Source organism: Poecile atricapillus, chromosome 35, assembly GCF_030490865.1.
Source record: "Poecile atricapillus isolate bPoeAtr1 chromosome 35, bPoeAtr1.hap1, whole genome shotgun sequence".
In the NCBI taxonomy this organism is placed as follows: domain Eukaryota; kingdom Metazoa; phylum Chordata; class Aves; order Passeriformes; family Paridae; genus Poecile; species Poecile atricapillus.
The window spans coordinates 1,253,383-1,271,114 of record NC_081283.1 but is presented as its reverse complement, the minus strand read 5'-3'; the positions used below and the strand labels follow the sequence as shown (position 1 = coordinate 1,271,114).

General features: G+C 58.0%; 1 protein-coding gene and 1 long non-coding RNA gene across 4 annotated transcripts; one reads left to right on the top strand and one right to left on the bottom strand.

Annotated features, from left to right (window-relative positions):
* Nucleotides 1-382: 382 nt before the first annotated feature.
* Nucleotides 383-17,348, bottom strand: TFCP2 (transcription factor CP2). 3 transcript variants are annotated; one of them, XM_058861241.1, is made up of 15 exons: nt 16,543-17,344; nt 14,831-14,982; nt 13,713-13,789; nt 13,317-13,422; nt 13,146-13,252; nt 12,703-12,855; nt 11,008-11,118; nt 7,775-7,863; nt 7,100-7,145; nt 6,426-6,519; nt 5,059-5,149; nt 4,251-4,357; nt 1,373-1,515; nt 1,174-1,225; nt 383-1,070 (listed from the first exon to the last, which is right to left on the bottom strand). In XM_058861241.1, exons 1-15 carry the CDS (start codon nt 16,662-16,664, stop codon nt 1,033-1,035), a joined length of 1,488 nt encoding a protein of 495 aa, XP_058717224.1. In that variant the 5' UTR covers nt 16,665-17,344; the 3' UTR covers nt 383-1,032. The 3 variants fall into 3 exon arrangements, 2 of the variants coding, with proteins under 2 accessions (XP_058717224.1, XP_058717223.1); XM_058861240.1 differs by having other exon boundaries at nt 384-1,070; nt 7,100-7,148; nt 16,543-17,348; XR_009280213.1 differs by lacking the exon at nt 383-1,070 and having other exon boundaries at nt 4,251-4,320; nt 7,100-7,148; nt 16,543-17,345.
* Nucleotides 2,880-4,351, top strand: LOC131590882 (uncharacterized). The gene is made up of 4 exons (XR_009280216.1): nt 2,880-3,347; nt 3,836-3,856; nt 3,897-3,994; nt 4,233-4,351. It is a non-coding gene; the product is annotated as an uncharacterized LOC131590882 (long non-coding RNA).
* Nucleotides 17,349-17,732: the final 384 nt, after the last annotated feature.

Here is a 17,732-nt window from a genome sequence, read left to right as displayed (position 1 = left end):
TCCAGGTGAAATCCCAGTGAGGATTTCCCCTCCTCCAGGCTGTCCCAGCAGGGGCACGGGGGATTTGGGGTAATTTGTGGATGATATTGAGGCAATTTTGGGTGGTGATGGGGTAATTTGGGGGAAGATTCAGGGATATTTCAAGGTGATTTTGGGCCCATCTTGGGGTGATTTGGCAGATTCTTGGAGGTGATTTTGGGGTAGTTTGGGGTTATTTTGGGGATTACTTGGGGGTGGTTTTGAGTGATTTTTGTGTGGTCTTGGGGATGATTTGGGGGAGATGTTTGGGGTGATTCTGGAGATGTTACTCAGTCCTGGGGAAGTTCTGGGGTGATGCTGACCACCTGCACTGGCCAGATTGTCACGATTGTCACCTGAGCCAGGACCTTCCTCACCTGGATCCCACCCTGGCTTTATTTAAATCAAATCCTTGCTTTAGATTGTCTTTTTTCCTGTTTTTCTGCCTGAAACACCTCATGGGCTGAGTCTGGTATTACCTGGAGCATCCAAGTCTTGAGGGACCTGGGATTGACCTCCCACACCTGGGCAGATCCCTCACCTGGACACCTGCCCAGAGCCGCTTCAATCACTTCACACATTCAGCAGAAATAGCGAAATCTTTGCTTTTCTCCCCAAAACATGCAGCAATGTCCCCTCACCCTCCCTCCCCCTGAGTTACTCCTTTATCCTCCAATTTTCCATAATTAAATCTGGATATGAAATTCTTGATGACCTTAAAAGATCTCTTCACACCTGCACACACCTGTCCCAGGTGAGTGAACACCTGGTGCCTCAGAGCTCCAGCAATGGAGCATCCTGTCCATGCCAGGAGTCACCTGTGGCAAGGGCTGCCAGGTAACCACACCTGGGGGCTCTCCAGAGGGTCTCCAGGTGTTCCCTGCGAGGAGGGCGGCCAGGTAACACCACCTGGGGGTTCCCAGATCTCTGCTTGTGTCCTTGTGCTGGGAGTGGAGGGTGTCCAGGTATGCTGAGAGGCTGCAGGTGCTCCTCACCTGTCCCTCAGCTGGCCCCCTATTTCAGGATGATGTGGTAGCTGTCGTTGCTTTCGGCTGCAAAGGAAGCCAAGGTCACTCCACAAGAGGTGAGGGGAGGTGAGGTGGGGTCACCTGACACAGGTGTGGCCCAAACACTGAGCCCCAGGTACTCACACACCTTTCATGGTGTCCAGAACGAAGCAGGATTCATCCTGGAAGTTCTGGATCATCTGAAAAAGCCCCCCAAACAACAGCAATTCAGGGGTTTTGGGAAGGGTTTGGGTTCCAAAGGGCTGGAGATGCCCAGGTGATCCCTGCTGATCCCATTTCCCCAGGTGAGCCCCCCAGGGGGTCCCAGTGGGGCAGGTGGGCGTTACCTCGTCGCTGACCAGGACGTGGATCCCGGTGGGTCCCTGTTTGTAGATCTGCTGGATCTGCTGGGCGGGGACGCGGAAAAGCTGCGCCAGCTTCTCCGTCAGCTCGGCCGCCGTCAGCTCCTCCAGGTACACGGCGTGGTAAACTGCAGGAGAGAGAGAGCAGCCCCACACCTGCCCAGGTGTGTCCCCAAACCTGCCCAGGTGTGTCCCCACAGCTGCCCAGGTGTGTCCCCACAGCTGCCCAGGTGTGTCCCCATACCTGCCCAGGTGTGTCCCCAAACCTGCCCAGGTGTGTCCGCACAGCTGCCCAGGTGTGTCCCCACAGCTGCCCAGGTGTGTCCCCAAACCTGCCCAGGTGTGTCCCCACAGCTGCCCAGGTGTGTCCCCACAGCTGCCCAGGTGTGTCCCCAAACCTGCCCAGGTGTGTCCCCAAACCTGCCCAGGTGTGTCCCCAAACCTGCCCAGGTGTGTCCCCAAACCTGCCCAGGTGTGTCCCCATACCTGCCCAGGTGTGTCCCCATACCTGCCCAGGTGTGTCCCCAAACCTGCCCAGGTGTGTCCCCACAGCTGCCCAGGTGTGTCCCCACACCTGCCCAGGTGTGTCCCCACAGCTGCCCAGGTGTGTCCCCAAACCTGCCCAGGTGTGTCCCCAAACCTGCCCAGGTGTGTCCCCACACCTGCCCAGGTGTGTCCCCACAGCTGCCCAGGTGTGTCCCCAAACCTGCCCAGGTGTGTCCCCACAGCTGCCCAGGTGTGTCCCCAAACCTGCCCAGGTGTGTCCCCACAGCTGCCCAGGTGTGTCCCCAAACCTGCCCAGGTGTGTCCCCACAGCTGCCCAGGTGTGTCCCCAAACCTGCCCAGGTGTGTCCCCACAGCTGCCCAGGTGTGTCCCCAAACCTACCCAGGTGTGTCCCCACACCTGCCCAGGTGTGTCCCCACAGCTGCCCAGGTGTGTCCCCACACCTGCCCAGGTGTGTCCCCACAGCTGCCCAGGTGTGTCCCCACACCTGCCCAGGTGTGTCCCCAAACCTGCCCAGGTGTGTCCCCAAACCTGCCCAGGTGTGTCCCCACAGCTGCCCAGGTGTGTCCCCAAACCTGCCCAGGTGTGTCCCCACAGCTGCCCAGGTGTGTCCCCAAACCTGCCCAGGTGTGTCCCCACAGCTGCCCAGGTGTGTCCCCAAACCTGCCCAGGTGTGTCCCCAAACCTGCCCAGGCGTGTCCCCACAGCTGCCCAGGTGTGTCCCCAAACCTGCCCAGGTGTGTCCCCACAGCTGCCCAGGTGTGTCCCCACAGCTGCCCAGGTGTGTCCCCAAACCTGCCCAGGTGTGTCCCCACAGCTGCCCAGGTGTGTCCCCAAACCTGCCCAGGTGTGTCCCCACAGCCGCCCGGGGCCGGGCTCAGCTCTGGCACCTGAGCCTGGACTGCTCCAGGTGGGTTTTACCCCCAGCAGGACGGGAATGCTGAACCCCAGCCCCTCCCCAGCCCCTCCCCAGCTCCTCCACCAGGTACTGGGGGAGGCACCAGGATTCTCACAGGTGCTCCCAGTTGTGGCACAGGTGAGATGTCAACACCTGTGTGGTGGCACTGAGGGAGGGAAATCTGCTGGGGTTGGGGCAGGACCCCCAGGGGTACAGAGGGCTCAGGTGAGCTCTGTGCTCACAGGTGGGGACACAGGCAAGAGCACATGTGAGACGTGAGGAGGAGTCAGGTGAGGGCACAGGTGAGGGCACAGGTGAGGGATCAGGTGAGGGCACAGGTGATGGATCAGGTGAGGGCACAGGTGAGGGATCAGGTGAGGGCACAGGTGAGGGCACAGGTCAGGGCAGAGGTGAGGGATCAGGTGAGGGCACAGGTCAGGGCAGAGGTGAGGGATCAGGTGAGGGCACAGGTGATCCCAGGAGGGAGTGAGGGATGGGGCCATCGGGTGCTCTGCTGCAAACAGCTGCCAGCACATCCCCATTTCCTGAGCCCCCAGGTGTGATCCCAGATTCCCCAGGGTGATCCCAGATTCCCCAGGTGTGATCCCAGATTCCCCAGGTGTGATCCCAATCCCCCAGGGTGATCCCAGGTTCCCAATCCCCCAGGGATGATCCCAGATTCCCCAGGGATGACCCCAATCCCCCAGGGGTGATCCCAATCCCCCAGGGGTGATCCCAATCCCCCAGGTGTGATCCCAGGTTCCCCAGGTGTGATCCCAATCCCCCAGGGATGATCCCAGGTTCCCCAGGGTGATCCCAGGTTCCCCATACCCCAGGTGTGATCCCAATCCCCCAGGTGTGATCCCAATCCCCCAGGGGTGATCCCAGGTTCCCCAGGGTGATCCCAGATTCCCCAGGTGTGATCCCAATCCCCCAGGGTGATCCCAGATTCCCCAGGGATGATCCCAGATTCCCAATCCCCCAGGTGTGATCCCAATCCCCCAGGTGTGATCCCAATCTCCCAGGGATGATCCCAATCCCCCAGGGGTGATCCCAGATTCCCCAGGTGTGATCCCAATCCTCCAGGTGTGATCCCAATCCCCCAGGGTGATCCCAGGTTCCCAATCCCCCAGGGTGATCCCAGGTTCCCCAGGTGTGATCCCAATCCCCCAGGTGTGATCCCAATCCCCCAGGGTGATCCCAGGTTCCCCAGGTGTGATCCCAATCCCCCAGGTGTGATCCCAGGTTCCCCAGGTGTGATCCCAATCCCCCAGGGATGATCCCAATCCCCCAGGTGTGATCCCAATCCCCCAGGTGTGATCCCAATCCCCCAGGGGTGATCCCAGATTCCTCAGGTGTGATCCCAATCCCCCAGGTGTGATCCCAGGTTCCCAATCCCCCAGGTGTGATCCCAGGTTCCCAATCCCCCAGGGTGACCCCAGGTTCCCAATCCCCCTCACCAAAGAAGGTGCCGGTGCTGCTGTCGCCGTCCTCGTGCTCGTGCTGGGGGTCCCGGCCGTGCTGGGACTCCTGGCACACGTAGATGGTCAGGCGGGGCCGCACCATCCTGGGACAGGTGAGGGTCACCTGGGCTCCCACCCTGCCAGGTGTCCTCAGGAGGAGCTGGACAAGCTCATCCCAGAGGAAAACCCTCGTCCCCACCTGGCTGACCCCAAGGTGTCCCCCCGGGGGTTGGTGACCCTGGCTCAGCATTCCCGGTGCCATGGGGCAGGAATTCCCACCTGGAATGCTCCTGGAGCCCCTCCCCTGTCCCGTGTCTCAGCTGATGCTCCCCAGACATTCCCACCTGGACACTCCGTCCCTCTCAGCCTTCCAAAGTGCTCCAGGTGTGTAAAACCCCTGGGGCAAATCCCTGCTTTTTAGGGGAAGCTGTGAGAAACATCCCCCTTCTGGGAACCTTCTGGGCAGGTAACTCCACCTGTGTGTGTCACAGGTGGGGACAGCTCCTGAGTCAACAGCAATTCCTGGCCTGTGCCTCCACTCCTGGGCTCTCAAAGTAAAATAATTCCCAATTCCTCTCTCCCACCTGCATTTCCTTCTCCAGAGTTCCTCTACATTCCTGACTCGCATGGGAAAAGGCTGGGCCAGGTGAGTCCCAAACCCCCAGGTGAGTGCTGGCACCCCTAGGTGAGTCCCAGCCCCCCCAAGGTGAGTCCCAGCCCCCCCAGGTGTGTCCCAGCCCCCCCAGGTGAGTCCCAGCCCCCCCAGGTGAGTCCTGGCCCCCCCAGGTGAGTCCCCATCCCGTACCTGCCCTTGAGGGTGTTGAAGAGCCGGATGCCGTCGGCGGGGCCGCAGATCTGGATCACGTCCTCCCGCGTCAGCTTCAGCAGATCTGCTCCTGCAAACCCCCAAAGGCCCAAATTCACCCCAAATTCTCCTCTGTTTGTCCAAAACTGGTATTTTTCACCTGGTTTTCCTCAAAATCAGCCTTTTCCAGCTTGGCTTTCCCCCAAATCGGATTTTTTTTGGCTTTGTTTTCTACAAACCAGCATTTTTTCAACTTCATTTTTTCTTAAAATCAGCATTTCCCACCTTTGTTTTCTCTAAATTCTTATTTTCCATCTCAGTTTTCCCAAAAATCATCACTTTTTACCCTTCTCCCCCCAGCTTCATTTTCTCTCAAATCAGCAATTTTCAGACTGATTTCCTCCAAATTCAACGTTTTCCCCCTGTTTTCCCCCACACCAGCATTTTTCAGCTTGGTTATCCCAAACCCGGCATTTTCCAGCTTTGTCTTCCCCCAAATCAGCAATTTTTGGCTTTATTTTTCCCCCAACCTGGCATTTTTCAGCTCAGTCTTCCCCCAAACTCCCCTTTTTCAAGTTTGCTTTACCAAAATCAGCATTTTTTGCCTCTGTTTTCCACAAGATCAGGTTTTCACTTTCATTTTGCCCATTTGGCATTTTTCACCTGTATTTTCCCCAAAATCAGCATTTTTCACTTTTTGCTTCCTCCCAAAATTGCCATTTTCTAGTTTCATTTTCCTTAAGATCAGCATTTTTCAGCTCATTTTTTGCCTGAATTCAGGATTTTCCATCTCTATTTTCTCCAAAGTTGGCATTTTCAGCTGTTTTTCCCCAAAATCATCTTTTTCTCCCCAATCCCCATTTTTCAGCTCCATTGTCCCCATCCATTTTCACCTCCTTTTCCCAAAACTGCTGTTTGCCAGTTTCCCCAAAATCAGCCCCTCTTGTGTTACCTGGGCCAGGTGAGCTGGGGGAGGAGCCAGATTGGGTTAGAAAAACTGGGATTTCACTGAAAACTGGGAAATCTCACCTGGCCCAGGTGAGGGGGGTGACCTGGCTCAGGTGAGTTTCATGTGTGACCTGGCCCAGGTGAGGGGAGATGACCTGGCCCAGGTGAGGTTCATGGATGACCTGGCCCAGGTGAGGTTCATGGATTACCTGGCCCAGGTGAGGTCAGGGATGACCTGGCCCAGGTGAGGTTCATGGATTACCTGGCCCAGGTGAGGGGAGGTGACCTGGCCCAGGTGAGGTTCATGGATTACCTGGCCCAGGTGAGGTCATGGATGACCTGGCCCAGGTGAGGTCAGGGATGACCTGGCCCAGGTGAGGGTCATGGATTACCTGGCCCAGGTGAGGGGCAGGACTCACCTGAGAAGTTCCTGAAGAGCCGTGAGAAGGTGGAGAAGCGGTTGCGGTGCAGCCACTGCTGCGCCTCCTGCGGGGTCCAGGTGGGCAGCAGCGTCTGGGGGGACACGGGGGGACACAGGTGCTGCCAGGTGACCTGGACAGGTGCTCACACTTGGGCAGGGGCACAGGTGAGCTCAGGGTGGCTCAGCACAGGTGTGAAATGAGGCCCTGAGCAGGTGGGCTGAGGTGATGAGCTCAGAGGTGAGCTGGAAATGCTCCCAGGTGAGCTCAGGTGTGAATTCCACCGCGGGTGGGGCCCCCCAGGTGTGTACAGGTGACCCCAAGTGTGTCCCCTGGAGCCCCCCAGGTGTGTACAGGTGACCCCAGGTGTGTACAGGTGACCCCAGGTGTTTCCCTGGAGCCCCCAGGTGTGTACAGGTGACCCCAGGTGTGTCCCCTGGAGCCCCCAGGTGTGTGCAGGTGACCCCAGGTGTGTACAGGTGACCCCAGGTGTGTGCAGGTGACCCCAGGTGTGTACAGGTGACCCCAGGTGTGTGCAGGTGACCCCAGGTGCTCCCCTGGAGCCCCCAGGTGTGTGCAGGTGACCCCAGGTGTGTACAGGTGACCCCAGGTGTGTGCAGGTGACCCCAGGTGTGTCCCCTGGAGTCCCCAGGTGTACCTGGACAGGTACTTACGTCAGCCAGGGGCACGGGGGGGTCAGGCTGGTGGCTCGGGGACCCACTGCTGGGGACAGAGGGACACGGTCACTGGGACACTGGGACATTGGAACTGGTACTGGATGGCACTGGGCTGATACTGGGGTGACACTGGGGTGGCACTGGGGTGGCACTGGGGTCACTGGGATGGCACTGGGATGGCACTGGGGTGACACTGGGGTGGCACTGGGGTCACTGGGATGGCACTGGGGTGACACTGGGGTGACACTGGGGTGGCACTGGGGTCACTGGGATGGCACTGGGGTGGCACTGGGGTGACACTGGGGTGGCACTGGGGTCACTGGGATGGCACTGGGGTGGCACTGGGATCCCTGGGGTGGCACTGGGATCCCTGGGATGGCACTGGGGTCACTGGGGTGACACTGGGGTGACACTGGGGTGGCACTGGGGTCACTGGGGTAGCATTGGGATGGCTCTGGGGTTGAACTGGGGTCACTGGGGTGGCACTAGGGTCACTGGGTGACACTGGGGTGACACTGGTGTCCCTGGGGTGGCACTGGGGCGTCCCTGGGGTGTCCCTGGGGTGACATTGGGTGACACAGGTGTCCCTGGGTGACACTGGTGTCCCTGGGGTGTCCCTGGGTGACACTGGTGTCCCCGTGTCCCCCATTCCCGGTTCCCGGCCCCGCTCACCCGTCCCCGATGGAGAAGCTGCTGTGGGAGCTGTTGAAGCCGGGGGACGGCGAGCTGGGGACGTAGGTGACCTCGGGCCAGGGCGAGCACTGGGGACACAACAGGTGAGCACAGGTGTGCCTGTACACACACACCTACACACACCTGAACTACACACACCTACACACACCTACACACACCTACACACACCTGAACTACACACACCTACACACACCTACACACACCTACACACACCTGTGCACACCTGCACACACCTGCACACACCTGCACACACCTACACACACCTACACACACCTGAACTACACACACCTGCACACACCTACACACACCTACACACACCTACACACACCTGAACTACACACACCTGCACACACCTACACACACCTACACACCTGCACACACCTACACACACCTGAACTACACACACCTGTGCACACCTACACACACCTACACACACCTACACACACTGGCACACCTACACACACCTGCACACACCTGCACACACCTGAACTACACACACCTGCACACACCTACACACACCTACACACACCTACACACCTACACACACCTGAACTACACACACCTACACACCTGCACACACCTACACACACCTGAACTACACACACCTGTGCACACCTACACACACCTACACACACCTACACACACCTGCACACACCTGCACACACCTACACACACCTGCACACACCTACACACACCTACACACACCTGCACACACCTGCACACACCTGCACACACCTACACACACCTACACACACCTACACACACCTGAACTACACACACCTACACACACCTACACACACCTGAACTACACACACCTACACACACCTGCACACACTTACACACACCTGTACACACCTGCACACACCTACACACACCTGCACACACCTACACACACCTGCACACACCTGCACACACCTACACACACCTGCACACACCTACACACACCTGCACACCTACACACACCTACACACACCTACACACACCTGCACACACCTACACACACCTGCACACCTACACACACCTACACACACCTACACACACCTGCACACACCTACACACCTGCACACACCTACACAAACCTGAACTACACACACCTGCACACACCTACACACACCTGAACTACACACCTGCACACACCTACACACACCTGAACTACACACACCTACACACACCTGCACACACCTGCACACACCTACACACACCTGCACACACCTGCACACACCTACACACACCTGCACACACCTGCACACACCTACACACCTGCACACACCTACACACACCTGCACACACCTGCACACACCTACACACACCTGCACACACCTGCACACACCTACACACCTGCACACACCTACACACACCTGCACACACCTGCACACACCTGCACACACCTGCACACACCGGCACACCTACACACACCTACACACCTACACACACCTGTGCACACCTGCACACACCTGCACACACCTGCACACACCTGCACACACCTGCACACACCTACACACACCTGCACACACCTACACACACCTGCACACACCTGCACACACCTACACACACCTGCACACACCTACACACACCTACACACACCTGCACACACCTACACACACCAGCACACACCTACACACACCTACACACACCTACACACACCTGCACACACCTACACACACCTACACACACCTACACACACCTGCACACACCTACACACCTGCACACACCTACACACACCTGCACACACCTACATACACCTACACACACCTGAACTACACACACCTACACACACCTACACACACCTACACACACCTACACACACCTACACACACCTACACACACCTGCACACACCTACACACCTGCACACACCTACACACACCTGCACACACCTGAACTACACACACCTGTGCACACCTACACACACCTGCACACACCTACACACACCTGCACACACCTACACACACCTGTACACACCTGCACACACCTACACACACCTGCACACCTGCACTGCACACACCTGCACACACACACACACTTGTACACACCTGCACTGCACACACACACAGCTGTACACACCTGCACTGCACACACACAGCTGCACACACACACACACACACACCTGTACACACCTGCACTGCACACACACACAGCTGCACACACACACACACCTGTACACACCTGCACTGCACACACACACAGCTGTGCACACACACACACCTGTACACACCTGCACTGCACACACACACACCTGTACACACCTGCACTGCACACACACAGCTGCACACACACACACAGCTGTACACACCTGCACTGCACACACACACACCTGTACACACCTGCACTGCACACACACACAGCTGTACACACACACACACGCACCTGTACACACCTGCACTGCACACACACACAGCTGTACACACACACACACGCACCTGTACACACCTGCACTGCACACACACACAGCTGCACACACACACACACCTGTACACACCTGCACTGCACACACACAGCTGTACACACACACACACACACACACCTGCACACACACACCTGCACACAGACACCTGTACACACCTGCACTGCACACACAGCTGCACACACACACACACCTGTACACACCTGCACTGCACACACAGCTGCACACACACACACACCTGTACACACCTGCACTGCACACACACACAGCTGTACACACACACACCTGTACACACCTGCACTGCACACACACAGCTGCACACACACACACCTGTACACACCTGCACTGCACACACACACAGCTGTACACACACACACACACCTGTACACACCTGCACTGCACACACACAGCTGTACACACACACACCTGTACACACCTGCACTGCACACACACAGCTGTACACACACACACCTGTACACACCTGCACTGCACACACACACACCTGTACACACCTGCACTGCACACACACACAGCTGTACACACACACACCTGTACACACCTGCACTGCACACACACACAGCTGTACACACACACACCTGTACACACCTGCACTGCACACACACACACCTGTACACACCTGCACTGCACACACACACAGCTGTACACACACACACACACACCTGGCCAGCTCAGGTGAACAATGTCCCCAGAGCCCTTTTTCAGGCACTGGGGCACCTTGTGCGCCCCCGGTTGTGCCTGGCAGGTACAAACACCTGGAGCAGAGCTGTCCCAGCAGGCAGGTGAGCTCACCTCCGTCAGGATGGTGGTCTCGTAGGACGGCTGGTACTTCTCCTTCTCGTGGGGTGTTCGCTTCTCCATCTTCTCCCGATCCGTCTTCTGCTTCCGGTCGGCTCCTTTGGGCTGCACAGGGACACGCACGGACAGGTGTGTGGGAAACACACAGGTGACAAGGTGAGACAGGTGAGACAGGTGAGACAGGTGAGACAGGTGAGACAGGTGTGACACAGGTGAGACAGATGAGACAGGTGACACAGGTGACACAGGTGTGACACAGGTGTGACACAGGTGAGACAGGTGAGACGGGTGTGACACAGGTGAGACAGGTGAGACACAGGTGACACAGGTGACAAGGTGATACAGGTGTGACACAAGTGAGACAGGTGAGACGGGTGAGACAGGTGAGACAGGTGACAGGTGAGACAGGTGAGACAGGTGACAGGTGAGACACGTGAGACAGGTGAGACAGGTGAGACAGGTGACAGGTGAGACAGGTGAGACAGGTGAGACAGGTGAGACACAGGTGACACAGGTGACAAGGTGATACAGGTGTGACACAGGTGAGACAGGTGTGACGGGTGAGACAGGTGAGACAGGTGAGACAGGTGACACAGGTGAGACACAGGTGACACAGGTGACAAGGTGATACAGGTGTGACACAGGTGAGACAGGTGTGACGGGTGAGACAGGTGAGACAAGTGACAGGTGAGACAGGTGAAACAGGTGACACAGGTGAGACAGGTGACACAGCCTTCTTGGTGCTTGACAGAGAGAAAAGGAGCAGTTCTGGGAAAAGCTTTTCCTGAAAGCTTCAGCAGGGAAAGGGTGTGACAACATTTAATACACCTGTAACACCTGAACACACCTGTAACACCTGAACACACCTGTAACCCCCTGAATACACCTGTAACACCTGAACACACCTGTAACCCCCTGAATACACCTGTAACCCCCTGAATACACCTGTAACCCCTGAATACACCTGCAACCCCCTGAATACACCTGTAACCCCCTGAATACACCTGTAACCCTCTGAACACACCAGTAACCCCTGAATACACCTGTAACCCCCTGAAGACACCTGTAACCCTCTGAACACACCTGTAACCCCTGAATACACCTGTAACCCCCTGAAGACACCTGTAACCCCACAAGACACTTCCATCTGCATCACCCACGTAGGGGGTGGGATTCTGGGGGGACAAACTGCACCTGGACACGAGGTCACAGGGTTGGCCTTGACTTTGCCACACCTTGAACACCTGAGTCCCTTCTCTATCCAAAACTGGGGGAATTTCACCCAAATCCCATGGGAATCACAGATGTGGAACCTCCACAGGTAGCCAGGTGTTCCCCTTGGCAAATCCCTGAAGAAATTTAAACTTGGCTGTACCTGCACTGACAGGTGAAGGAATTTGGCCCAGGTAGACCAGGGGAGGGCCCAGCAGGACCCCAAACCCCACTGACCCCCCCCAACGAGGTGAACAGGTGAGAAAAGAGGAGGCAAGGTGAGATTTTGGGGGTGTCACAGGTGGGACGGAGTCATGGGCACCCCGAGGTGTGACCACAGCGGGAATGACCCCTCCCAGCCCCTCCCATCACCTGCACCACCCGGTTGGGGCTGGAGGTGTCAGCGGCACCAGCAGCCCCCAGTACAAACTGGGACGGACTCCCAGGTCAGTCCAGGTGGGAGGGGCCCGCAGGTACCTTGAACACCTTGATCTGGCAGCTGGCAGAGTGCAGGTGCTCCGTGTACTCCCCGCTCTCATTCTCCCTGAAGGTGTCGATCTGCACGCGGAAGGGAACCCCCTTCTCGCCGCCGTGCTTGCGCGGGGTGAACTCCGTGCTGATGCAGTGCACCTGGGGACAGGTGAGTTCCTGGGGGAGCGCCTCAGCCAGCCGGGACAGCCCAGAGCAGAGCCAGGATCCACAGGGCAGCACCTGGGATCACCTGTGCCTCACCTGGATCATGCACTGCCCACCTGTCCCTCACCTGGATCATGCACTGCCCACCTGTCCCTCACCTGGATGTGGAGCACTGCCCACCTGTCCCTCACCTGGATGAGGCACTGCCCACCTGTCCCTCACCTGGATGAGGCACTGCCCACCCGTCCCTCACCTGGATGAGGCAGAGCCCACCTGTCCCTCACCTGGATGAAGACCGACGTCCTCTTGGCCGGATCCCACAGGAACTCCACGGTGTTGAGCTGCGTTGGGTTTGCGTGGGGGTCGATGATCCCCACGGACATTGGGATGTCTGTGGGGGGAACAGGTGAGGCTCACCTGGGACTCCCCACCTGCCCCAGCCAGGTGAGACTCACCTATGTCCAGGATCCTGTCGCCAGGTCTGTTCCACCTCCAGCCCTCCAGCTGCTGGTGCTCTGTGTACTGCAGCCGCCGGTCATGGAAAACCACCCGGAAGATGCTCTGGGGAAGGGGGAAACATCACCTGGAGCTGCCTGGCACACCTGGCCAGATGTACAGCCCCTCCCTGTGCCAAAAAAGGGTGAAGGGAACCACCCCCCCCAGCCAGGTGTATTTCCCACCCCTGCCTGGCACACCTGGCCAGATGTGCAGCCCCTCCCTGTGCCAAAAAGGGGCAAAGGGAACCCCCCTTGCCAGGTGTATCTCTCACCCCTGCCCAGGAGCCAGGGCCCCAGAGAGCACCTGGCTGGGATGGGCACAGCTGGCCAGGGGTACCTGTGCCCTCTGCTCACCTTCACCAGCTTCCCGTTGATCTCCGGCAGCTCCCCGAGTTTCCTGTTGTCCAACATCCGGATCTCGTAGGATTGACCTGAGGGCAGGAGGGCACCTGAGCGTTTTCTGTCACCTGTACCTGTCACCTGAGCTCCTCATTCATTTGGGGTCCCACCAACCCAGAGCTTCTAGTTGTACCTGGAAGCAGCAGGTACAGCCTGAACTTGTAACTGCCATCCTGCAGAGTCACCCTGCACACACCTGTATGGATACACCCTGAACACACCTGTAACCCCCTGCACACACCTGTACAGATACACCCTGCACACACCTGTATGGATACACCCTGCACACACCTGTACGGATACACCCTGCACACACCTGTAACCCCCTGCACACACCTGTACAGGCACATCTTACACACACCTGTAACCTCCTGCACACACCTGTATGGATACACCCTGCACACACCTGTATGGATACACCCTGCACACACCTGTATGGATACACCCTGCACACACCTGTAACCCCCTGCACACACCTGTATGGATACACCCTGCACACACCTGTAACCCCCTGCACACACCTGTACAGGCACATCTTACACACACCTGTAACCACCCCACACACACCTGTACAGATACAGATACACCTTACACACACCTGTACAGGCACACCTTACACACACCTGTACTGATACACCTTACACACACCTTTACAGGCACACCTTACACACACCTGTACAGGCACACCTTACACACACCTGTACAGACACACCTTACACACACCTGTACAGATACACATGACACACACCTGTAACCCCCTGCACACACCTGTACAGATACAGATACACCTTACACACACCTATACTGATACACCTTACACACACCTGTATCCACCCTACACACACCTGTCACCACCTTCCAGTGCCCACACCTTACCCTGGTGAGACCCCCCAGGTGACTCAAGCTCCACCTGGGCAGAGCACAGCCAGGTGAAGGCACAGCCCCTTCCCATTTCCTATCAGGAACAACCCAGAAAGCGGCAATTTTCCCAGGGAAACGACAACTCCCACAGGCAGACTGTTCCTGTTGGGGCGGTTCCCGGTGGTACCTGTGCAGGACAGGTGTGGCCTCACCTTGGTTGAGGTAGGTGAGGGTCTCGTCGTGCAGTTTGACGGCGGGGGAGGTGGCGGCGCACAGGACGTACTGGAACGGGAGCAGCTTGTCCTGGTTCTCCGGCGGCAAACTGGATTCCTCCTGCTTGAAGATGGGCAGAGCCAGGACATCGCTGTGGAGAGGGGCAGAGTCACCTGAGACAGGTGAGCTGGGGAGCGGGGTCAGGGACTCCTCCAATCCAACCGGGCCTTGGGACCTGGGGGAACAGCCCCCCCAGCAACCCAGCTCTGCCTCAGCTACCACCTGCACACCTTACCCTCAACACCTGTCCTCAGGTACCACCTGCACACCTTACCCTCAACACCTGTCCTCAGGTACCACCTGCACACCTCAACACCTGTCCTCAGGTACCACCTGCACACCTTACCTTCAACACCTGTCCTCAGGTACCACCTGCACACCTAACCCTCAACACCTGTCCTCAGGTACCACCCACTCACCTAACCCTCAACACCTGTCCTCAGGTACCACCCACTCACCTAACCCTCAACACCTGTCCTCAGGTACCACCTGCACACCTCAACACCTGTCCTCAGGTACCACCTGCACACCTCAACACCTGTCCTCAGGTACCACCTGCACACCTAACCCTCAACACCTGTCCTCAGGTACCACCTGCACACCTAACCCTCAACACCTGTCCTCAGGTACCACCTGCACACCTCAACACCTGTCCTCAGGTACCACCCACTCACCTAACCCTCAACACCTGTCCTCAGGTACCACCTGCACACCTCAACACCTGTCCTCAGGTACCATCTGCTCTCCTGAAATACACCTGTGGCCATCTGAATACACCTGTAAGCACCTGGGGTACACCTGTAAGTACTGACTCCAACCACTACAACTCCAACTGTAACTCCAGCCCTGCTCCTTCCCTACTCCAACCACAGCTCCAGGCCACCTGCATCCCAAACCCATCCCAACTGAACCCCAAATCCATCCCAAAAAAATCCCAAATCCATCCCAACTGAACCCCAAACCCATCCCAACTGAACCCCAAATCCATCCCAAAAAAATCCCAAACCCATCCCAACTGAACCCCAAATCCATCCCAAAAAAATCCCAAATCCATCCCAACTGAACCCCAAATCAATCCCAAATCCATCCCAACTGAACCCCAAACCCATCCCAACTGAACCCCAAATCCATCCCAAAAAAATCCCAAATCCATCCCAACTGAACCCCAAATCCATCCCAACTGAACCCCAAACCCATCCCAACTGAACCCCAAATCAATCCCAAATCCATCCCAAAAAAATCCCAAATCCATCCCAACTGAACCCCAAACCCATCCCAACTGAACCCCAAACCCATCCCAACTGAACCCCAAACCCATCCTAGCTCCAACCCCATTTCCCTCCCAATCCAGCCCCGTGCCCCCCTTGGCGCCCCAACTTTGGCACATTTTGGGGTTCCCCTTTCCCCCAGCATCCCCTGCCCATTCTGGGGCCCACAGAGATTCTGGGGACCCCTGGAGACTTTGGGGTGCCTCTGGAGACTTTGGGGTGCCTCTGGAGATGCTGGGGTCCCCTTCTGCTGCAGGCCCCGGTGCTGAGGTGCTGCCTGACCTGCAACCTCCAGCTCATTTTGGGGCTCCCCACTCCTTGCACAGTCCCTGCCTTCCCCAGGATGTTTTGGGGTCCCCCGTCTGTTTTGGGGTCCCCGGTACCTCATGCTGTAGGCGCCGGCGCCGAGCTCCTGCCCGATCCCCGACAGGCTGGCGTCGAAATCCTGCACCAGCCCCGACTCGATCACCTCATCGGCCAGCGGCAGCTTCAGCGCCCACGCCATGGCCCCGAGGGCACCCCAAAACCAGCTGTGGGTCACCCCAAAAACCGGGGGTCTTTCAGGGTCACCCCCAAGAAAAGGGGGTTGTCGTGCTCACTCCAAAAATGGGGGGGCAGGGGCTACTCAAAATGGGGGTGTCTTGGGGACACGCCGAAAGCAGGGGGCTGGGACACTCCCAAACACGGGGGTCCTTGAGGACACCCCAAAAAGGGGTTTGCAGGGGTACCCCCCAAAACCAGGGGGCTTCAGGGCACCTCAAGCGTGAGGGGGCCTTGGGGTCACCCCAACACAGGGTCTTCAGTGTCACCCCAAAAATGGGGTTCCTCAGAGTCACCCCCAACCTGGGGGCTCCTCAGGGGCACCCCAACACCTCCCTGTTTCCTGGGGGTACCAAAGCCCCCCCAGGCCTCTTGCGGACCCTCTCCTGCGGTGACTAATTTGGGGACCCCCAAAACCCACTACCACAGGGGAACGAACCCCAAAACCCTGCGACACCCCGAGGCTGCACCCCTGCCCTTGGAGCACCTCAAAGGGAACAGCTCGGGGTGGCCCCAAAACCCGAGAGGCGGCACCTCCGGGGGCCCCGAGTGCTGCGGAGCTGCTGCTGCACCCACAGGGACCCCCAAAACCCTCCCCTTCAGGGGCTGCACCCACAGGGACCCCCAAATCCTCCCCTTCCCTCTGGGGCTGCACCTGCGGGACCCCCAAATCCTCCCCTTCAGGGGCTGCACCCACAGGGACCCCGAAATCCTCCCCTCTGGGGGCTGCACCCACAGGGACCCCCAAATCCTCCCCTTCAGGGTCTGCACCCACAGGGACCCCCAAATCCTCCCCTTCAGGGTCTGCACCCACAGGGACCCCCAAAATCCAACCCTTCCCTCTGGGGCTGCACCCACAGGGACCCCCAAAATCCAACCCTTCCCTCTGGGGGCTGCACCTGCGGGACCCCCAAAATCCTCCCCTTCAGGGGCTGCACCCACAGGGACCCCCAAATCCTCCCCTCTGGGGCTGCACCCACAGGGACCCCCAAATCCTCCCCTCTGGGGGCTGCACCCACAGGGACCCCCAAAT

What these genes read in the sequence shown, in the direction of transcription:
- TFCP2 (XM_058861240.1), bottom strand. Translation starts at nt 16,664, where the DNA reads ATGGCGTGGGCGCTGAAGCTGCCGCTGGCCGATGAGGTGATCGAGTCG. An exon ending in CCTCACCTACCTCAACCAAG is followed by an intron (nt 13,790 to 14,830) that starts GTGAGGCCACAC and finishes TCCTGCCCTCAG; the next exon opens with GTCAATCCTACGAGATCCGG. An exon ending in CCCCCGTGCCCCTGGCTGAC is followed by an intron (nt 6,520 to 7,099) that starts GTAAGTACCTGT and finishes GTGTCCCCCCAG; the next exon opens with ACGCTGCTGCCCACCTGGAC.